The 23195-nt window shown below is 49.0% G+C and overlaps 2 protein-coding genes and 1 long non-coding RNA gene across 8 annotated transcripts in view; 2 read left to right on the top strand and 1 right to left on the bottom strand.

Annotated features, from left to right (window-relative positions):
- LOC101079238 (T cell lymphoma invasion and metastasis 1) overlaps positions 1 to 3922 on the top strand; it is a 35015-nt gene extending 31093 nt beyond the window's left edge. For all 6 annotated transcript variants that reach the window (XM_029848363.1, XM_029848362.1, XM_029848361.1 and 3 more), the window contains 7 exons: positions 87 to 205; positions 285 to 393; positions 1030 to 1088; positions 1234 to 1330; positions 1491 to 1578; positions 1659 to 1831; positions 1977 to 3922. In XM_029848363.1, the coding sequence (XP_029704223.1) occupies positions 87 to 205; positions 285 to 393; positions 1030 to 1088; positions 1234 to 1330; positions 1491 to 1578; positions 1659 to 1831; positions 1977 to 2527 (1196 nt within the window). In that variant the 3' untranslated portion in view covers positions 2528 to 3922. The remainder of the gene's footprint in view (positions 1 to 86; positions 206 to 284; positions 394 to 1029; positions 1089 to 1233; positions 1331 to 1490; positions 1579 to 1658; positions 1832 to 1976) is intronic.
- Positions 3923 to 5084: 1162 nt separating this feature from the next.
- On the top strand, positions 5085 to 21341 carry grik1a (glutamate receptor, ionotropic, kainate 1a). The gene is given in 17 exon segments (XM_011611721.2): positions 5085 to 5467; positions 8088 to 8255; positions 8342 to 8508; positions 8510 to 8600; positions 8991 to 9172; positions 9539 to 9592; positions 9720 to 9890; positions 9991 to 10134; positions 11513 to 11620; positions 14021 to 14131; positions 14212 to 14415; positions 14834 to 15057; positions 15156 to 15274; positions 15895 to 16112; positions 16781 to 17006; positions 18096 to 18346; positions 20884 to 21341. Coding segments are annotated over 17 exon segments (2688 nt in total). The 5' UTR covers positions 5085 to 5385; the 3' UTR covers positions 21052 to 21341.
- On the bottom strand, positions 18455 to 20745 carry LOC115252780 (uncharacterized). Its single transcript, XR_003891105.1, has 2 exons — positions 20403 to 20745; positions 18455 to 19178 (listed from the first exon to the last, which is right to left on the bottom strand). It is a non-coding gene; the product is annotated as an uncharacterized lncRNA (long non-coding RNA).
- Positions 21342 to 23195: the final 1854 nt, after the last annotated feature.

Raw genomic sequence — 23195 nt, 5'->3', positions numbered from 1 at the left:
CGGTGCTCTTCAGTCCTTTATCGTGTGAAAGAGACGAATCCTAACGGTCACAAACTGGAGATGACGCCTCTTTGTTGCCCCTTTAGTCGCCACGAAGGCCATGAACAAAGTGGCCAGCCACATCAACGAGATGCAGAAGCTCCACGAGGAGTACGGCGCCGTCTTCGACCAGCTCATCAACGAGCAGACCGCAGTGAAAAAGGAGGTAAAGGCACGCGCACTCTCGCCCGCGTGACGCCGCCACGCTCGCCAGTAAACAGGCTCTGTTCCGTCGTCTCGGGCAGGTGGCCGACCTCTCCATGGGGGATCTTCTGCTGCACTGCACCGTGGCGTGGATCAACCCCCCTGCATCGCTGGTCAAGAGCAAAAAGGAGCCGCATCTAGCAGCCTTTGGTGAGGAGAGTTATTATGGAGAGTTCTCAGCCTTTGTGTGACTCTTTAGAAAAAACACTGAAGAGGGATTCTGGAGTCTCTGAGATTTTCAGCTATCGGCATTACATTACAGTAAAAAACATTACGCAACGCTCCAAATCCCATCAAATCAGCAGGATTTCAGACGGACGGATGATCTGTAAAGCGCTTAGTCGCCATGCCGGATGCGCAGCAATGCACAGATACTTTTTTAGCAGCGGCTTCTCTCAGCGTTTATCTCCGACATCACAGTCGCGCATCCTTGTGTGGAACATGGGATGGAGGTGAGGTAGAATCAGCGAGAGAGAAGGCCGCTCGGGCAAAGTGCACCCAAAGTGCTGCATGTTATAGCTCCAGTGATGCAGAAGCACCCTCTGCCATGAGTTATTAATCACCTCAGACACTTTTGGCACTAAATAAATGACGTTTGCTTCTACAACAACAAGGAGTGAGCCGAAGTTGATGTTTTCAGCCGGCGGGCCATTGCTGTGACTTAGTTTTCCTTCAAAACGTGCACATAAATGCATTTTTTGATGGCCTTTGTCCAGCCAATAAAATGTTCTTTAGGTTTTCTTTTCAGTGGGAAACCATAACCACCCTTTTCACTTGTCTTTTCAGTGTTCAAAACTGCAGTTGTATTTGTGTACAAAGACCCCTCCAAACACAAGAAAAAAATGGTGAGTGCTGTGGATTTGTTTCTTTTTAAACCCTCTGCGTCTCGATTCTACAGTATAATGAAATGAACAGCTGTGAAGTCTCTGCTCTCCTCCGCCATCTAGTGGTGAATGTATGTATTACAGCCTCTCGTGCTCTCTGTCACAGGGCGCGTCACACCGCACATCCGTGGCCGATGAAAAGGATTCTTTCCGTTTCCGTCACATGATCGCAACAGACTCCCTGCAAATACACACTCTTGCAAGTAGGTCTGGTTAAAGGGAGCAGAAGCAATAATGCGTCACCCTCAGGCTCCTGTCACATGCGCAGTAACAGCTGACTCCTTAGGTTACAGGAAAAGTCTGATTACCAGTTTCTGATAACCTTCTAAACCACCCAATGGCGTGTGCGCTCTCTCCTCTCAGACTCGGAGGGGATGGCGGTGTGTGAGATCATTCACACCAGGTCGGAGTCGGAGGGGCGGCCGGAGAGAACCTTTCAGCTGTGCTGCAGGTGCGTGTTTGGATGACAGCTGGGCGCTCCGCCATCACTGGAACCCTGTCCTGACACCTTTGCTTCTGTCCCACCCACAGTTCTCCCGACACTAAGAAGGACTTCTTGAAAGCGGTCCAATCCATTCTCAGGGAGAAGCAGCGTCGGCAGCTGCTGAAGACGGAGTCCCTGCCGCCCAATCGGCAGTACGTCCCTTTTGGGGGCAAACGTCTGTCTGCGCTCAAAGGAGCCCGGCCTGGCACGAACAGAGCAGGTGACCCTGGCCGGCCGGGGCCGTCGTCATGTCGTACACGTGGCTTTTTTTAGATGAGCCTCTAAAATGCTGTGCTGTGCTCTAATGTCTTGGCTTTGGTGGAGTTCCTTGTCCGTGACATCATCTGTCTGCATCCTTTCTTTAGCATCAGCGCCATCGCGAACACTCGCCCGCAGGAAGCTGGTGCGCAACCGCGTCACCATCGACACCGACATCATTTTCCACGGCAACAGCAGCGCCAGAGTTGCGGACCCCTGCCGGCTTTACCTGCCCCTGTCCCAGCACGCTCTGCTGCAGTCCCAGAAGCCTCAGGGGGAGGACACGGACCGCTGGGTGGAGGAACAGTTCGACCTGCGGCGCTACGAGGATCAGGGCGAGGGCGTGGACATCGGGCAGGTGAAGGAGACCGACATCCTGAGCGACGACGACGAGTACTGCAAGTCCGTGCGAGCCGCGTCGGCAGAACCCGCCGACCTGGACGGGCGGATGGAGCGACTGGACATTCAGGGAGGAGAGGCCAAAGTGAACGGACAGGCAGCGGCCGGTGGGGACGCCCTGTCCCGCTGTGCCACCCCAACGATAAAGCGCGCCGCCATGAAGCACTGTGCTGTGGAGGAGGTCACGAACAAGGACCGCGACGCCGTCTGGGTCCGACGGGACGACTTCGTTAACAGCTGCAACAGCGACGTCTTTTGAGAAGGCTGAGAGTGAACGTGTAGAACTGGAGCTGTGCATAGGTTTTAAACCCCAACCCGCCCTCGTCTCGCCTGCATCTGCCCTCCTCTGACAATCCTACGACCCAGCGGCGTCACTTTTAGTCACCTGGAAATCCTGGTAAACTGCAGAGAAACTGACCAGGGAGTTTTGCATGACCAATGTGACAACACGGCACGAACGCACCAGTGAGCAAACGCGTGTGAATACGTGGAAACACGGCACCCGAGCACAGGCACGTCAGACTGCAGGCAGCTGCTGTTCTCATCGGACTGAAGCCACGTCACCCACAAACCGCCCAACAAATGTCTATTTTTCAGCACAGGAATGTGGCTGTTATATATTTTTGACTGCGTTTGTATTTTCACACTCAAGGGCTGCGTGTTACCGAACTTCTCTTCAGGGGCTTTTTGGCTTAATGAGTGCTGTGTTAACGACAGCCAGATCCGACTAGCTTTATCGTGCTTTTTATGGTTGTAACTTAATATCAGCTGCACGCCGGTGTACAGTCCAGAGTACAATAGAGTGCCGTTAACTCCTCGTGTCCCATCATATCTATTTTACTAGAGCTTGGGCACAAATGATTACTGTTTATTAAATTATAACATTTTTACTGTCATTTCTATTGTTTACACCAAGTCCAGTTGCCCAGTATTTGCCACTTTTTTGGTGTTTGGTGCCACAGAATTTAAATTGTATGTTCATTCTTATTTTTATGGAATATATCAGACCCTCAGTCACTTTTCAGACCACCTATTGTCATCTCATGACTCCCACATTGATCCTGTTTTACTTGAATTTTGTTTGTACAGAAAGGAGTTATTATTCAGAGCCATTTAGTGAATTCACTGTAATGCCATGCAGTTCACCTGTCATCCTCTGAAACGTCTCTTTTTTTGGTCTTTTCATCAATCTTTAAAGGCACAAACAAGTTTGCAAGATTAATCCCAACTGCATTTCCAGCTGCGCCCTCCTGCATTTCTTCTTATATCCACTAGGTGGCGATGTTTCACCGCTTTTCCACCACCGCAGCCCTCCACACAGTCGTGCACCTTAATGGATGTACTGAACATGCACTTAATTTTCAACTGTGAGAGGAGAAAACCTGCGTGCGGCTCTGACTGAGAGTCAGGGCAGAGTGGAGGATAATGGCACACTTCTTATTACTGGGTTTTTGTTGTGATGATGGTTTGTTCCAGTTTAGTTCACTGGCGCCCAGTAAGGACATCCAGACTGTGAGGTACAATCCCTGGCCTTGGAGGCAAATCCTGTGAGAGCCTCTCTGTCTCCCTTATTTGTACTTTAAAAAAAACTGTGTTAGGAAAGAAAACTGTGGAGTATTATCATTTTTATGTTACAATAAATTTTCTAAATTTACTCTGCTGTTAAAATCTTCATTTGTTTTCCTGAAACGTCCGGTTCTGAAAACAGAGCACAGCAAACTGACCTTCAAATTTCAGTAAAGAGTAAATTATACATGCAGCAATCCTTTAAATGATAAACGGGAAATCCAAAGGTGAGGATATGAGATTACCATATATTAGAAATATGATATTTGTGCAGCTGTGGGAGCCGTTTGCATGTGATTGACGGTTCTTTCTTTATCTCTCCCACCCCCCGGTCCCACATTGCCTGCGTCATTTGTATAGTAGTCTGTGTTTGGTGTTTTTGTCCATTTTATTTCATTGATTTAATGGAAGCATCTTCGCGTCCTGCAGCCTTTCTAACACTTTAAAGTCCAGCGGAACCGATTGGGGAGACGCGCAGTGACCCAGTCAGATAAAAATCTTGGCCGAGTGCAGTCGGAGATAATCTGGCATCTGTCCTGTAACCTGAAGATTATTCTCCGCTCATCGGGAGAGGAACTGCTGCCAGTCCTTCTGCTTCTTAATCCAAATCGAATCGAGCCAAACTCGCCAGGGATGAACAGAATTATGACTTCAATGTGAAATGTTGTCGAGCCGAGTTTGAATGGGGAGGGACGCAAATAAATGCCTATAAACCTGGAGTAGTAGGAACTCGTAGCGTCATGTAGTTTAACAGAATCTGAGGAGAATCGAGGAGAACAAGTTCAGATTTAACGGCAGGAAATGCTTGGTTGCAAAAACGTCTCGCGTTATATAACGGACTTTTATTCTGAAAATTCGGACCGGAAAACATGCCACTCCCATAAACTTGACTTTCATCAGAGCGCGCGCTCTCTCTCTCCTTTTCTGTCTGTCTCTCTCCCCTCTCTCTCCCTCTCTCCCCTCTCTCTCCCCCTCTCTCCTCCCCTCTCTCTCCCCCTCTCTCCCCTCTCTCTGTCTCTCTCCCCTCTCCCCTCTCTCTCCCTCTCTCCCCCTCTCTCTCCCCCTCTCTCTCTCCCCTCTCCCCCTCTCTCCCCCTCTCTCCTCTCTCTCCCCTCTCTCCACCTCTCTCTCCCCCTCGCTCTCTCCCCTCTCCCCCTCTCTCTCCTCTCTCTCCCCTCTCTCCCCCTCTCTCTCTCCCCTCTCCCCCTCTCTCTCCTCTCTCTCCCCTCTCTCCCCCTCTCTCTCTCCCCTCTCCCCCTCTCTCTCCTCTCACAGGTAGATTCTGCAGAAAAGTGGACGCGTTTATCCCCTCTTCCCTGTTCTCCACCTTTTCCGAACCGGAACCTGATTTTCGTTGGAAAAGTTCTCTTCCCGTGACTATCGTTCGTCCCGTGTTCCTCCTGTGGCTGTGAGGTGAGGGGTGGGGGGGTGGAATTTGACTGGGGATGAAACTTGGGCTGCGCGTCACCATGGCTCGTCAGGTGCTCCAGCGCGTCCACAGAGGCGGCGTCCTCCTGGCATGGCATCCGCGGTGAGCTGGCCTGGAGCACCATGGGGAAAAGGACCACTCTGCTCTTCTTTCTCCTCCTGGCGACGCAGCTTCGTCTGAGCTCAGCGCAGGTCCTCCGAATCGGTGAGCGCAACAGCTGTTCACGCACGGAACCTGCGTGTTTGGAGCATTTGCTTAGACAGGAGAAGCATTATTGAGAGAGCAATTTGGTATCCGTGCTAAGAGTAAATCCAAAGTGGGTTTTTTTGTCATCTGGAAGATTTAAGTACCATTTTAAGACCAAATGAATGACTTAATTGATACCGTGGGCGCGCAATTGCGTCCGTGGTGGATATTATGCAAATGTTAGAACACTGAAACAGGGACAATATATAATTGATATGATGATTAGACTCCTCTTGTGGCCGTGGCATGAATGCAAAAACCAAATATCATTTCACAGCATGTTGAAAATATGCTGTTGTGAACTTTTGTAACAGCATCATTTCCCATCTTATCTTATCTTATCTTATCTTATCTTATCTTATCTTATCTTATCTTATCTTATCTTATCTTATCTTATCTTATCTTATCAGTCCTGCTGTAGAGGAGATAAGAGGGCTGAGAGGATCCCACCTGGTCCTGCTGCTGTGGGCTGTATTTGTTATCTGAGCTTCGATGTGACACTTTGAATCACAGCAACATTCCGGCTGTAAAAGTGCGTCTCTAATTGATTGCATAAATTGAGAATTGGGGTCACTGCCACGTGCCCCCCCCCCCCCACCCCCCACTGGAATGAATTCTAATTATGCGATAAATCACGTTTCTGTGGATTTTCTTCATTTTACATGCAGTAGATGATGTGGGGAGATGTTCCGATTTCAGCTCCACATCCTGCTTTTTGGAATATTTGGTACATTAATGCAAAGGAAAAAAAAATCCTCGTCAATCTTTGTCATTAATTTCCCCAAGAATTACAGATCTGCATTGGTCTGAACTGCTTTTCACTAATCTGTAATCTGATGGGGCGCAGGTAGGCCTGAGTCCCTCCGCAGCAGATTAATATGAAAGCTCAACTCTTAATCTGCCCGTGCATCATCCTGGGGACCAGAAGGCCTCTACTTGGACGTTTGTGTGGCGCCGGGCTTCAAATGGGACGATGAAGGTGGTAATAAAGAAGAGAGGAGCCAGAGGATCTCTGAGATGAAATGGAGCGTCTATGAAAGCAGCTGGATCAGGTGCTGGATTTCCTGTTTGTTATGGACGGGGCGCTTTGGTCTGGCCCACAGTTGCACTTGGGGGGGGGGGGGGGGGGGCTTCTTGTCTGGGTCACACCTTGAATTGCAGGACTCATGAAGATTGAAGGTTCCTCTTCCTCGGGTTCGAAGGCTCAGATGCCTCACGAAAAACTCAAGCCTGTAGAATTCTCCGTCGGCGACTGTGACCTGTTGCTTTGGAAGGCGTCATTAATTTCACCGGTGTTTACGTTTTAAGAAAAGTTGCCTTCTTAATATTATTGATTAGTTCCTTGCTCGCCAATAAATAGGCCATTAGGAATACAAACGAGGCTGTCCCGAGCCAAATGGCCAGAGGTTCGGCGAGCTGGCCTCACTGTGCCTGCAGATATATTACATACGCAGATAAATGGTGCAATTAGCTGCCTCATAATGCGATCAGTCACCGCGATGGCAGAAAACAGAGGTTTTGCTGCACGGCGGAGGCTGCGGTCATAACGTTGTGTGTCGCTCGGTCATTGGTATGTAACGAGCGTGAGGCTTCTGTCACACACAGATTGGTGTGATTGATGCCAGGCTGGGGACTTCTTTCGATGGAGCCTTTGCATCAGACCTGCTGTCTGTGTCCAACACGGCTGATTTGGGGCCCTGAGTTATGATCAGCGTGGAATTCTGCTCACGCTTTGAGTTTGTTCAGTAAAAAGTCCACGTGATATCACGATCTGCCGGTTCTTTCAGGCTTTCCCTAGAAAAGGACTCTTTCTGGTCACCCAGTTGTATGGATCCATCACTGAACGTGCTGTTTCCTGTGGTTGCTGGGTGACACCTGAGATCCTGCTTTTCTCCGCCCTCGCAGACGCATTATTGCTGCCTGCGGACAACGTGAACCTCACGGTCTAATCGTTAGATCTGTAAGTGCCGTCTAATCCGCCGTTTACTGCTGCAGTTCCAAAATGGGGCAAAAACAGGCATCACATTAGCCAGCCTCGTTGAGGAAAAAAAACTCCACAACCACAAATTGAGATAAAAACACCCAGCAGTGAAACGAAAGGTCGTCATCATCTGGAGTTCACATTTTAAAAACCCGAGCTGCATCTTCTTGTTGAAAAACCCCCCCACAATCTCTCAGTGGCGTGTTAAAAAGCTCTTACTGGTTGCTTTGGGTCGCACCTTTCACACCTTTAAATATGTCTTCGAGTCCAGATGTGTTCCTGGGGAGGATGGACGATGTTCTGGGAGCAGCTGCGACACTGTTTATCAGTAAAAATCCCCAAATATTCCTCTCCACGGACATTATGGATGATCAGCCAATTGTAACCGACCAAGGGCAACGCAACGCAACGTTGTGACTCAGGATTATTCGCTCTAAATCAGGGCTGGCCCATATGTCATCAGACATTAGAGGCAAAATAAACAGGATCCATCATATCTTCTTTATTCACCCCTTTCATCTACACCACCCCTCTTTAAGGTGGTCTTAAAGATTCACCAGTGACAGGAGTGTGTTTGTCCTTCGTCTCTGTGTGCAGGTGGGATCTTTGAGACCCGGGAGAGCGAGTTAGTGAGCATGGACGAGCTGGCCTTCAAATTTGCTGTCAACAACATAAACCGCAACAAGACCCTGATCCCCAACACGACCCTCACCTACGACATTCAGAGGATTAACCTGTTCGATGGCTTCGAGGCCTCTAGAAGAGGTGGGACGAACTCATCGAGCACGCGCTCGTCTGGGCCGATTCAGACAAACATGCATTCAAATACAACTTTATTGTTCTGCCGCCAGTGTGCGACCAGCTGGCCCTCGGGGTCGTCGCCGTGTTCGGGCCCTCTCACAGTTCCTCCGTCAGCGCCGTCCAGTCCATCTGCAACGCCCTGGAGGTCCCTCACATCCAGACCCGCTGGAAACACCCGTCGGTGGACAACAAAGACACCTTCTTCATCAACCTGTATCCCTGAATACACCGCAATTGCCAGGGCCATCCTGGACGTCGTGACCTTCTTCAAATGGAAGAAGCTGACGGTGGTTTATGAGGACAGCACAGGTGGGGTTCGCACTTTTAAACATTCATCTTTCACGATTATTATTTGCCAAATGCCCCAAAAGTTGCTGCTCGCTCATCAGGATGTGTGACGGGCAGGAATACCAGCCTCCTGCACTCGGATTCAAGCCAAACATCAGCACGGATGACTCACCTGAGCCCTCCCGGTGACTCAGATGATATAAAATAGGGCTGCCGAAATGTCACGGTCGTCCTTTTTTTATGATTATTACTTATTATTTTGGCTGGAAATGTCAGCTGGAAAAGGCAGAAATCCCCAAATGTGGGGTCGGGGTAGTGTATGCGGATAGGAAAGGCATCCTGGATCACCCTGATCGCCCCATGGATCACCAGAACAGGCCGTGTGAGATGGATTTGCTGTTTCTTTTTTAGGCCTGATGCGAATGCAGGAGTTGATCAAGGCGCCGGCAAAGTTCAATCTGAAAATCAAGATCCGCCAGCTGACGCCGGGAAACCAAGACGCACGACCGCTCCTGAAGGAGCTGAAGAGAGACAAAGAATTTTTCATTCTCTTCGACTGCTCCTACTGGATGGCAGCCGAGCTCCTGAAGCAGGTACGCCCACAACTCTTCTCACATCAACATCTTCGCGACCTTTGTGGGCCACATTCCATGATTTTCGGAAGTATTTTGCGCTTTACGCCGACACCAACAGGTGAACGATGCACGGCTGAAGATTTAAACTGCAACAAGCAAAAAACGAAAAATAAATCAATCACAGCTTTGATTCAACTTTAACCATAGAGGACCCAGAGTTCAATATTGCTGAAGTAACATTTAGATTTATTTTGTGAACATAATTTGATGCAAATCTGGCCGAGGCGCTGATGACGTGGCGCTGCAGAACTAATCACATTTAACATAAGCCCTATGGGCGGACATTTTCTCATATTGCTCTTTCTTCCTCTTTTCATTTCACAGCTCTCATCCATGGGGATGATGACAGAGTACTACCATTTCTTCTTTACAACTCTGGTGAGGAAATGATAAAAGGAAAATCTGCAAATTGGCTGTTATTTGTCGGGCAGAGAGCGGAGCGGCCTTTAGACTCCATCGTGAACGTGGCGTTGTAAAAAGAAATATGGCTCCACTCTCTCCGCAGGACTTGTTTGCCTTGGACTTGGAGCCGTACCGCTACAGCGGGGTCAACATGACGGGTTTCAGACTTCTCAACGTGGACAACCCCTGGGTGGCCTCCACGATGGACAAGTGGGCGATGGAACGGCTGCAAGGACCCAAACAGGAGAGCGGTCTGATGGACGGGATCATGACTGTAAATACCGCCGCATCGTGCCCACCAGCTTTGCTCCACCCTTCTCCCTGTGTATAGATCTGTGTATAGACGTGTGTGCCGTCTTCGTCTCACCCTGCAGACGGACGCAGCCTTGATGTACGACGCCGTGTTCATGGTGGCCGTCGCCTCCCAGCGAGCCACTCAGATGACTGTCAGCTCTCTGCAGTGTCACCGCCACAAGCCCTGGCGCTTCGGGCCACGCTTCATGAACCTGTTCAAAGAGGTAACGTTTGGTCATGGCTGAGAACCCGTTACATCACCACCACCGCCACAGAGCCGCTGCTAAGTTACTTATACTGGTTTCCTAACCGGAGGTGTGCTATAAACAGCCTGAATATCTGCCTACAGACAGAATCGGGGGGTTGGATGTGCCTGTTTTGATCTGTTTAGTCTTGATTCTGGCAGACGAGCGTGCCTGTCATGAACAGGCAACATTATCATTCAGGCCCCCACTCCTACTTGGAGCAGCGCCGTGTCTGTCTGTCTCTCTCCACAAAGCTTTGTTTTCACCACTGCTGCCCATCTTTGAAGCACCGTCCTCTTCTGCTGTTCATCTCTGGATAAGAAGCTTTTTACTGATTGCAGGCGCGCAACACTTAATTAAAAATTATGCATCTCTTTCTCACATAGTGTGAAGACACCTTTCATTTTCATGGCTGGAATCAATCCCTGGGCTCTTGTCTGCCCACACCTTCTTATTATAGCACCCAAAAAGAAGCCTCATGCTATTACAGACAAAACACACCAATGATTTCAAGGATCTTCGCTTCATGTTCAAGCCTTGGCAACTTAGCCCCCACCTCGTGTCACCCTGAAATTAGCAGCCCAGAGTTGGGAGACAGACAGGAACAGGAAAAAACAACTTTCTCTTTTTTTTGGTACGCTGCTATATTTGACTGCATAATAACCATTTTATGTCATTTTTATCGTTTTTACAAATCCTTCTTATTCAGGATGAAGACTCGCTTTCTCTAAGCAGGAGTCTGCCGGGCAGCGATACATAAATTATAGTTAATGCTCGTAGGAATTCTAAAGGTTATCATCCAAATATTTAAAGTATGTGTTACTTGGTTTTTAAAAGAAGGAAAAACAAATTTCAAAAATAGTTCCTCGTGTGCACAAATATTACTGACAATGCGTCAATCAATATATCAATATATCAAATAAAGATAAGTGTATTCCGGTGTGATCATGTTGGTGTAAGGCCAACTGCATCATTTTCACATTTTAAATTTAAGGGGGAAACATGAACATGCTGCAGTTTCCATGCCAGGCCACTAGTTGGCAGTGTGTTCTATGTGTTGCAACGGACAGACTTGCTACTTCCAGGGTGCAACAGCAATACCAGCATTTTTTGCCCGGTCGCTTGCTGTGTTCATGTGCTGGTGCCTCCCATTTCAGAACACTACAATTTTAGTAATTTGCAGGGAAAAAGAGGAACCTGGTGTCTGAAAACAGAACATTGAGAGCCGAGTCTAAATATAACCAAAGAGTTTTTACCTGAGAACGCTGCCAAAGTCCTTAATTCTGAGACAGAACCAAAACGCAACACAACATTTGGGCTTGGCCCCCTCACTTCTCTCCCATTACTCCCCCAACAGGCCCAGTGGGATGGACTGACTGGGCACATTGTTCTTAATAAGACGGATGGCCTGAGGAGGGACTTTGATTTGGACATCATCAGCCTGAAAGAAGACGGCGCTGCCAGGGTGAGCGCAGAGAACTGGAACAGCCAATTACACCACTCTCAAGCTGCCTCCACGCCGCCTCAAATTCACTCCATCAAGTGTGCGCATGTGTGTGTGAGTGTGTGAGTGTGGTGGTTTGGGTGCACGAGTGCGTCCCCGAGCGTGAGAGAGCCACAGTATTTACAGGCAGTTTGTTTTCACTAATCCACCAACCCGCTCGTCCACATTAGACATCGATAATTTTGTCCGTTAACGATCTCTCTCTCCGCTGCTTCTTCCTCCACATCTTTGTAAGGGTGTGAAGGAAGGCGGGAGTCGTCTCACCAAAAGGTGGATCAAGGTTTGTGCCAGCAGTGTTTGATCCCCCCCTCCCCCACACTCTGTATTCCACACGCCTCTTCTCACCCCTGCCTCGTCAACCTTGTTTCTCCTTTATCCGCACCAATGTCGGGTGCCTGACGTCTCTTTTTGCCCCTTGTGCCCCAGTCAGTGCCGCAGTCTGACACCTTTCAAGGGTTAAAGCTGAAGAGTCGGTTATTATTCTAGAGTGAGGCTGAAGTAAGGATGGGTGAGGAGCCCACGCAGCGGACCTTTAGCCCTACCTTCATGAAACCTGCCTTTTCAAACGGTTCTTTCTGCCATCAGATTATATTTCTGTCTTATGTTACGCGTTGTGACGCCGTAGTGAATTTGTTCCCTCAAACACATCAGGAGTGTCAGTTGTCAGGTGGTGAAGCAGCAGCGGGGATTTACTCGGTCATGTTTGCTCACTTCAGCAGTTTTCAGAAGCCTCCCCCAGCGGAGACATCACGACATCGCTGGAACATCACATAAAACGCTCGACTTTATGGTCATGAAAAATAAATTATCAGCCGGCCGCCGTGGCGTTGGTTCTCGGGCGCTGCGGTGTCGAAATAAAGGGTGACGAGACCAAAGTTGGCGCATTAACTGAAAATAACTTGTTTTTCCGACCCAATGCTTCAGTTTTTGGCTTCTCCCATCCGATTCTGGATGGAGATGAGCTGTAGGAGCGGAGCTGTTGTTGGAAGTGTCCCCCTGGGCATGGAAAGTTCCGAAAGGTCCGTCTGATTTGGGCCGTTTAGCTGCTGTGCACGTCTAACTTTACATCTGAACATCAGATTTATTTCTTTCAGCCAGACTTCAGCGCAGCCTCGCGTGTGATATTTGAAATTCAAATGACCATTAGATGCCTCTGTAGCGCACAGACCAGGACCCTCCCACTGACTTTCAGGCCATTTATCTTCGAGGCTGAAGACAGAACGGTTATTAAAAGTCCTCTTTACGCGTCTTGTGGTGCAGCTAAAACATGCAAACGTTGGAGACGGAGAGTGGTTTCTGCCAGGCTCTGGGTCAGAAAGCAACCAGGATAAAGCAAGTCATCGTTTGTGATCCTCTCGGAAAGAGGCAGAATCGACCTCGAGCACTTAAAGAGGAGCACAAACGAGGCTCCACTCATCAGCCTGTTAAGCAGCAGCTTTTAGGAAAATGTCACAGAATAGTGCAAAAAAAGGGGGGAGAATTGTTCCCATTAGCCTCCGTATGTCTCTTATTAACAGTGGAGCTTGATCATTTAATGGGCTTTAGCTCGGGGGGGTCTTTGCTCTGCTCTTAACCAGCCCGGGGGTCAGGATCCAGCTGCCAGGCGCCGCTTCTAATCTGATAACTGTCTGGATTATACCGCCTGGTCAGTGGGGGGGGTGTCCCAGCCTGAACCCGGCCCCTGTTCATTCCCTGGTCCTCCCCATCAGATTCTTATCATAACAAGTGGATAAATTTCTCATTTGAATGATGAATCAGCCGCCATATAATAACTTTACGCATAAATCAGATAAAATGAGAGTGCAGATTCTAAAGGCAGGTCCGACATGAGTCTCCGTCTGCTCTGGTTGATTCTGGGATGGCGCCAGTCAGAACAACCGCAGCCTTCAAATCTGCTGCTTCTTTATTTATTCTGACTACTACAGAATATGAGTATCAGGTCAGTCCACTCAGCAGAAATCCCATTTGGATCCCCCCAAAACTACTCCGTCATTTTCATCTTCACTGTACATGAAACCTTGTCCCCCCCCCGGCAATTTGCCCAGGATCACCCGAGCAAAGGGGGGCTAACGTGGTGTAGTGGTGCTGAGGCCAGAACGTGAGCCAAGAGTGTCAGGTCTTATAACTTAATCCGTTTCATATTTTTCTGTCCAATGAATCATAAAGAAACTTTTCTGTTCAGATTTAAAGGCCAAATCGGGTCCTTTTTCCCCTTTCAGGGCAATCAGCATCAATAATCTGTATTACTGATACAAATGAGCTTTTTTATGGCTCTTTTCAAAATGAAATCCCCATTTCTTTCCCCCGCGGGTGAAATAGGCAACAAAAGAAATGCTTATAGCCCTTTCTGGACATTCCCAGATTGCTGTGTGGAACTCATACAAGGGAATGAACCTGACAGACAGCCGAGACAAGAACAGCAACGTGACCGACTCTCTGGCTAACAGGACTCTTATCGTCACCACGATACTGGTGAGCAGGAACATCGCACACGTCCCCAGATCAACGCTCCGTTTGAAATTTACCCTGAATATTCTTGTTTTGCTGAGCAGGAAAATCCGTACGTGATGTATAAAAAGTCGGACAAGGAGCTGGTGGGGAACGACCGTTTCGAGGGCTACTGCCTGGATCTCCTCAAGGAGCTCTCCAACATCTTGGGCTTCACGTACGAAGTCCGGCTGGTGGCTGATGGGAAGTACGGAGCGCAGAATGACAAAGGAGAGTGGAACGGAATGGTCCGGGAGCTAATTGACCACGTGAGTGAATTCCAGGCAGACACTAATGCTCGCTGGTGGACAGTGTTATAGCATGTTCCCCTCGAGGGAAACGAAAAGCTTGAATCATTCTGATTTAATAATGTGAAGACGACTCTCGTCTCCAACTCAAACCTGCCTCCTAGTTAAACCAGCTCTATTACCAACCAAGTAACCGACACAGTTCTGGTTGTATTCATTTCTTCTTAATAGCATTTCTGCTCCTAAATGGAGTAATTCTTTTGATTGAGATGGCGAGTGGCGAGGCTGTCCACAGGAGGTAAAACCTAATCGCTGCTCTTTGCAGATTTGGAGCGGTCGACAATTTTCAGCAACTGTTACCACAAATTATAAGCTAATTTTCACTTGGCACCTGGAGGACATTACCTTCTGTTCCGTCCACATTATCTCGCTTTTCCAGGTTGCCGACCTCGCCGTGGCTCCCCTGACCATCACTTATGTCAGAGAGAAAGTCATAGACTTCTCCAAACCCTTCATGACTCTGGGGATCAGCATCCTTTACCGCAAACCCAACGGCACTAATCCGGGCGTCTTCTCCTTCCTGAATCCGCTGTCTCCTGACATCTGGATGTACGTGTTGCTGGCCTGCACGGGGGTCAGCTGCGTGCTCTTTGTGATCGCCAGGTTAACCACCCTTTTATTTACTCCTTTCCATCCTGACGTACATGTCTGCGTAGGTTTCAAAGCTAATTTCTGAAATGTTTCCTTTTTTTGTGCTGCAGGTTCACCCCGTATGAGTGGTACAACCCACACCCGTGCAGCCCCTCCTCCACTCTCATACAAAACAATTTCACCCTGCTCAACAGTTTCTGGTTCGGCATCGGGGCTCTCATGCGACAGGGTAACGGATCCACATTTAAAGTGACAGTAGTTACATTAAAGAGGGTTTCTGTTGACGACAGGGGCGGCTGGGTAATATTCTTTAGTCATTATTTGCCTCCGCCGGCCATGTTTTGCCAGAAAGTCCAACCTGCCTTGTGAGCAGGTGGATGGAACTGCAAGTGTAGCACAGAACCAAACGTCTAAACGCTGAGATTGTGAGTGAGCACAAAAGCAAAGGGAAACCTCGCGCATAGCAACCGCGGTCGCAGCCTGCTTTCTTTGATCTTTTTTGTCCATTTGGTCAGATTCTAATCTATTTTTCTTTGTCTAGAGCTCTCCTCGTGTCTCTCGTTTTGTCTATCTAATGGGTGTGTGTGTGTGTGTGTTTGTGTGTGTGTGTGTGTGTGTGTGTGTGTGTGTGTTTGTTTTGAACCGTAATGTTTCCTCTTTTCACTCTGATCTACAAACAGATGGGAGGAAATGATGTTTTTATGTACTGAAATTAAAATTCAGCTGGAGCTCTGCTGCGTATCTGGACAACAATATAACCTATTTGCCACATTCATCTTCTGGAACCGTCCTAATTCTGCTTTGCTCCTGTTTTTAACCCTCTTCTCCCACCTGCCGCCGGGGCCCCAGGCTCAGAACTGATGCCCAAGGCTCTGTCCACGCGTATAGTGGGGGGTATCTGGTGGTTCTTCACCTTGATCATCATCTCCTCCTACACGGCTAACCTGGCCGCGTTTCTGACCGTTGAGAGGATGGATGCGCCCATTGATTCCGCCGATGACCTGGCGAAGCAGACCAGGATTGAATACGGGGCAGTGAGGGACGGCTCCACCATGACCTTCTTCAAGGTTCGACTGATGTTTCCTACAAATGAGCCTTTCACTCCGTTTTCCTCTGCGGGGGGGGGCTGGTCTGCTGTGGTACAGAAGCTGCAGGCCCTGCAGGGGGCCACAATCATGTAACAGTAACGAGGTTAGAAAGGTTCGGGGTGGGGGGGGGGGTCAATGCTGGCTCAAGGATGAAGGAATGTTCTGTGGGTTTAACCCTTTAGATGACCCGGTCCAGGGTGCCTTCCTGCCTCTAGCCCTCCGTTTTACATTTGCCGCACATCCCATATTTATGCTGTACAGCAGAAGGAGCTGTGGTGGCTCTTGTGATTTGTCCCAGTGTGTGACGTGTCCTCACGGCGCTGACGTCCTCGACCCACTGCTGCTCGCTCTGCCTCCGTCCTGGTGGCTCAGCAGGCCGATCCGTGCAGGGCTTTATCCTCCCAGATTGCAGTGAGTGATTACAGCTGCTTGGATGGGACGAGGCGGGCTGTGTTGATGGCTCGAACAAATTGAATCAGTTGGAGGAGATTAAGACCACAGCTGTCCCATTTTCTCTGACTAAGCAAGGAGACCCGCTCTCAGAGATGGAATCTCCCACACTAGGCTGCCGAGTGTCTTTAATGTGGTGAAATACACGTACACACACAGAGGCATACATAACCCTCGTGTGCTTGTCAACTCATCAGAAATCAAAGATCTCCACTTATGAGAAGATGTGGGCCTTTATGAGCAGCAGGAAGAACACGGCGCTGGTTAAAAACAACCAGGAGGGCATCACACGGGTCCTGACCACAGACTACGCCATGCTGATGGAGTCCACTAGCATCGAGTACATCAGCCAGCGGAACTGCAACCTCACGCAGATCGGCGGGCTCATCGACTCCAAAGGTTACGGAGTGGGAACGCCGATTGGTAGGAAAACTGACACAAGATCGCATCTGGGACATTAATTCTACACCATTTCCAAATAAAACCCACTTACAGTTTACTTTGGAGGAGTTTCATTTTATTGGTATTTATTGGTAGTGAGAAGAGTGCATTAGGAAATCCACACTGCAGGGCTCTTACATCAAACTATTTACTGCACCGCTGAATAAATGTTTTCGATACAAATCCTGCAGTGGGCGAGCCGTCTTGTTTCATTTGTTCATGCCGGGCTCAGCATCTGTTCTCCTAGCTTCGCTCGTCTGCAGTTCCGGCTCTTTGTTAAGTGGACGAAGCCCAATCAGATATCCTGAAACAGTTTATTTACCGGTAGAAATGTGCTTTTAATAAAGGAAAGCCTCAGTTTAGCCTGAGCTGCTGCAGCTAATGCTAACTGCATCACATTGTGGACTCACCTTGAAGCATCGTTAACTCCTACAATAAGTTAGAGAGTGATCAGTTTAATTGCACATGCAGAGGAAGCAGGGGCAGAGGGTTTTGCTGGGGGGCGGGGGGGATCCACAGGGGGTTCATGATGGATTTGCAGGGAGTGAATGTGTCGCTTGGCCACTTGCTCATAACTGCTTTAAGGATGGAGCGTTTGAAAATGGATGTTCTAATAATGAGCACCTGTAGTTCGACGCAGCGCTATCTGGGCAGAGTTGAGGAGAGATGTCCTGAGATTAGCCATGCGCTATTACCTCCATCGCTCTTGCTAATGCTAGTGCAAATAAAATGACACAAATCCTAAAATAATACCAAAAAACTCAGTGAGACGTGATTCCTTTTGGGACACACAGCTGTGCATCTATAGCATATTCAATTATATTGGGGTTTTCTTTTGCACCGTATGTTCTTGATAAATTTGGGGCCATCGCCACGATAATCCCACCTGCGGGAATGCTCTTTACTGCCACCCAGTAGCTCCTCGGAAGTGCGAACTTCCCAAACAGATGGATTTTCTCACTTCAGGTTTCAGCTGAGACTTCACATGATGATTCCCAGAACCGGAATACCTAAAGTTGAAAGACCAGAACTCCTAACTGGGACTGTTTTGTGTTTTTCTCCCACCGCCAGGTTCGCCGTACAGGGACAAAGTGACCATCGCCATCCTGCAGCTTCAGGAAGAAGGGAAGCTCCATATGATGAAAGAGAAGTGGTGGAGGGGCAACGGCTGTCCGGAGGAGGACAACAAGGAAGCCAACGCTCTGGGCGTGGAAAACATTGGTGGCATTTTCATCGTCCTGGCCGCCGGCCTGGTCCTGTCCGTGTTTGTGGCTATCGGAGAGTTCATCTACAAGGCCCGCAGGAACGCTGACATCGAGGAGGTGAGCGAGTTCATGGCTGTGCTGTCATCTTGGTCACGCTGGTCCGAAGTGTCCGAAGGGCAGCAAAACTTTAGAAGAAATGACCTAATTAAAGCAGTTTTGTTTTAAAGTGTTTTTAATGTCAGGGGAAGATTAAGCTCACTGTAGTTTAAGTGTTTATGCTAATTTCCTTCCTACCCGCTGTGTCGGGTTTGACTTTGGAAGTTTATACTCCAAACTAATTATATAGTTGTTAGATGCTTATTTGCTGTGGAATCACATGGATTTGAGACGTACTTTAGAGAAACAAAGAGCATCATTTAAAGGCACAAAGGCACAGGAAGTAATGGAACATGCGGTTTGAGCTCTCAGCTTATTCCCGAGCTGATAAATGAGAAGGTTGTAAAGTCTCAGTTCATCTTGCTGCTGCAGCACAAGTGCGCACGGCCAACCGTGCGATGCACCGCTGCATCACGTTTTCCACTCCTTCATGAGAGGAATAAGCACATGTAAGCGTGTAATTACACTAGCGCTGTACCTCACAAGTGCCGAAATCATCATGACTGTTTCCCTGCTGACTGCCGCGTTGAGGAGTTCTGTAGCTTCTTTAGACACATAAACTACCCTCAGATTTATGCACTTCCACCCACATCTTGCTGCTTTTCTTTTCTCTGTCAGGTTTATTTCCTGTTTTTTGCATGCCTGATCTCTTTTGTGTTTCCACTCTGTTCTTTTGTGCATGACCCGTCAGGCCTTTTGTTTCTTTTACGGAGTGCAGTCCCGTCAGTTCCAGCGGCGCGGCTCCGCCTCGTCCTCTGGCACTTCCTTATCCACTGATCTGGAGAGCGGGAGGCTGTTGGGGGACGACACAGAATAACCCCGGCATCACATTTACAACACGTACAAACCCTAGCGAATAGGTTTGTAGCCATGTGCACGTCACACAGCCCCACAGCCCCACAGCCCTCTGTCCTCTGCTTCCCTCATGAACGTCCACTTATTCTGTTTTTTTCTGTAAAGTTCTCTACAGATAAAGAGTGAACATGGGTAACATGTTTTTTTCTTTCATTTTAATACAGCACATGCTTGACTGAGCTTGTAATGGCTTCCTAAGTGACTGCACCCCCTCAGATTTGCATACTTTTATTGCAGGATAAACTAAAAGCACTCCAAGTTTGAATATACAGACGGTAATTAGCCGGAGCATTTATCAAGGAAGCTTTTATGAAGTTGCAGGGTTCTGTATAAACCTGTCTGCGCTTTTCATTCAGCAGAAAATGATTAAAATTCTGGATAGTTTGCTGAATGTTTGCAAACGCTCGGCTCTGTCCTTCGGATCCACGCAAGGCAAGACGGCCAGCCGAGCTTCTGTGAGCCGCAGGAAGCAAACGAGCGCATGGAAGCTGACGCTGAGAGCCGCTTGGGAAATTAAAAGATAAGAGGAATCATTTAAATGTTGTCCTCCTCGTTAAGATGCCCGCTAGCCTGTTTGGCAAACATGGGAAAGTGTCCGTGGTTGAGATGTGCACTGACACACACGTTCCCACCGGTCGCGCGTCAGACACAGAATACCTCCAGTTTTCACGCTTGAATCAGAGCTGGAGGAATAGATTAACATCAGAAATGTGGCCGATTACCAGCGTATTGATTTTAGCTGCTATTCAGCACAGTAAACATTGACTGATGTCGCTTCAGCATTAATAAGAAGAACAAAAGGGCTCTGGAAAAACGTTACTTGTGATGATCATCAAAGCGTTTCTTCTTTGTGAGGGAAGGAACAAAGAGGACTTAGAAAAAGGGCCTCAATCACAGGAGCAGCTACAAACAGCAGCTTGTCAGGTCTGAAAACAACCTCTGCTGCTGTCGCTAGGAAGAAATACGCCACATCGTTGAACACGTAGAAGTCAATACGTGTAGGGCGCCTCTGCCAGCCCCCTTTCATTTTTTGGTTTAGTTTTGTTCTCTCATCTCCTGCATTCCTGAGGAGCAGGATTATTTAAGGACGTTGCTGAGGTCTCTAGGTAAAGTTAAACCAAACTACTACTAATAAACAAAACTGTAAATAAATGACTGTTACCTTAAATTAAGGTGTCACCGTGCACGGAGAGCTTCCACAGGCCTGAATCCATCTGGAGCTCGTCCCCTCTGATGCCGATGGCTGCAGGAATTCACAGGAACCCCTGCAGGGAGTTTTATTCATCCGAGAACAGAGACCATCAGATGGAAACGGGGGGAGCCTGTGCTGGGAATGATAATCCGCTGCACAAATTCTACTGAGCCTCGATTTCCCGACCAAAGGCAAACAAGCGGGATGGGAAATAAATGAGTATCAGTGCGAGGAATTATTCCGTGATTCAAATGATTATTCGGGAGACCCGGATAACTCAGGGGATGCTGGTTTAGCTTTGAATACTCCAGATATGCGTGAGTATCGGAAGCGTGACACCCAGCGTTCTCTGGCGAAGGGACGCTGCCGGCGATGAACCTCAGTGGTCGAGTCGCAGCTGCAAATCAGTTTTATTGTGGCGGTGAAACTGTTATTGTTGCCTCTTTTGCAGCGGGTGTCATTTAGTGCCATGATGGAAGACCTGGGCATCTCCCTGCGCTGTTACCAAGGCATCCGGAAGAGATCACGGCCGTACTGTCGAGCAAAGCCGGCGTGTGTCCTCTGCCAGCCCAGATGCACGCCGAACAGGCTGGAGGGGAGGCGGGACTCAAGCACATGAGCCTTTGGTCAGACTGGATTAATCCGTCTCCTCTGTGGACAATATTGCATCATCGATCACCTTTCCCTTCACGCCTCCCATCACAGGTTACACTCTAGATATAGTTTTTAAAGAAAAGCTTAAATTAGCTCGGAAGCGACAGAAGCTAAAAATCTAGCATGGAGAAGCGGTAAATGCTGGCTGTGGTTGATCGATCTGCAGCCGCACACTTTGTAAAAGCAGCAACTTTGTTGATGTATGATGATGTCGTTGCTTTTCAGAATAAACAAACACAAACAAACAAAAAGAAAGCAGCTTTTAAGCCTTGGCTGGATTATTTCAGTACCCCGCGGAATGAAAACCCATCTGAAAGCTGCAGGAGCACACCTCTGCTGCCTGTGTGCAGTCTGACAGGTCGGTGGTGGACGTCTGTCACTGGTTCACATGCAGCCTTCCAGAATTGGACCAAGCTCTGCTTAATCTCTTCATGTAATGAGTTTTCTCCTTTTTAGAATTCAGATTAATTCCGGGATTGGGCCCCAACCAATGTATTAGCGTTTAGCTGGCTCTAATCTCCTAACCCCATCTTTCTTAATCAAAGCTAAAGTCTGCATATATATGTATGTGTGTGTGTGTGTGTGTGTGTGTGTGTGTAGATATAGATACAGATATCCCGTTTTGTAAACCATCTTGAATGAAGACAACGCCTCTGGCATTCTGCTCTGACACCCTCACCTGGACGATGTTCCTCAGGGACAGCGTTCCTGTGTTGATGTTTCCACGCACGGATTTGTTTGCTCTAATCCCGCCACGTGGGAGCGACGACCTTGGCGGTTAAAGAAGTGGTGAGAGATAAACGGATCAGGGCATCTGTCTCTTTGTATCGTCCGTGCGAAGGTCAGGGATTATGATCCATATTGAGTATCGGACGCAGATGAAGAACCAGAGAATGTGTGTGTGTGTGTGGGGGGGGGGGGCAGACCTTTGCTTCTGCTTTGTTTTTAAAACCTTAAGAACAACAGCATCAAAAGAAAAATCCAGACAAATGAGACAACTTCCAGAACTTACTTCCAGTCTCTCTGTGTCTTATCCCGAGTCATTGAAAGCCGCCATGACTGCGTCCTACGAGTGGGGACGATCCAAAGTGTGACGAGTGGCAGACGTGTGAATGCGTCCCATCCATCAGGACGACACCAGCTCTCTGGGGCTGATGCAGCAGGACTGTGTCAACACCCTGTCAATGAAGACAAACGAGGGGGTGGAGAAGTGGGGGAGGACTGTTGGAGAAGTGGGGGAAGACTGGGGGAGAACTGGGGGAGGACTGTTGGAGAAGTGGGGGAAGACTGGGGGAGAAGTGGGGGAGAACTTGGGGAGGACTGGTGAAGAAGTGGGGGAGAACTGGGGGAGGACTGGTGAAGAAGTGGGGGAGAACCGATGGAGAAGTGGGGGAGAACTGATGGAGAAGTGGGGGAGGACTGGGGGAGGACTGGGGGAGAACTGGAGGAGAAGTGGTGGAGAACTGGGGGAGAACTGGGGGAGAACTGATGGAGAAGTGGGGGAGGACTGATGGAGAAGTGGGGGAGGACTGGGGGAGGACTGTTGGAGAAGTGGGGGAGGACTGGGGGAGAAGTGGGGGAGGACTGGTGGAGGACTGGGGGAGAAGTGGGGGAGGACTGGTGGAGAAGTGGGGGAGAAGTGGGGGAGAACTGATGGAGAAGTGGGGGAGGACTGGTGGAGGACTGGGGGAGAAGTGGGGGAGGACTGGTGGAGAAGTGGGGGAGAAGTGGGGGAGAACTGATGGAGAAGTGGGGGAGGACTGGGGGAAGACTGTTGGAGAAGTGGGGGAGGACTGGGGGAGAAGTGGGGGAGGACTGGTGGAGAAGTGGGGGAGGACTGGGGGAGAAGTGGGGGAAGACTGGGGGAGAAGTGGGGGAGAACTGGGGGAGGACTGATGGAGAAGTGGGGGAGAACTGGGGGAGGACTGGGGGAAGACTGTTGGAGAAGTGGTGGATAAAGTTTGTCCCCCCTGATGGATGGGTGGGCGGATGCACGGACCCTGACAGTTGCTTCCTTGACTGCACTGACGTGCACTAACCCTCCGTGCACTAACCCTCCGTGCACTAACCCTCTCCATAAGGACGCAGCGTGTGACGGACACGCCGCCG

Source organism: Takifugu rubripes, chromosome 15, assembly GCF_901000725.2.
Source record: "Takifugu rubripes chromosome 15, fTakRub1.2, whole genome shotgun sequence".
NCBI lineage: Eukaryota > Metazoa > Chordata > Actinopteri > Tetraodontiformes > Tetraodontidae > Takifugu > Takifugu rubripes.
The sequence above is the reverse complement of the archived record's forward strand: the minus strand, read 5'-3'. Positions and strand labels throughout refer to the sequence as shown.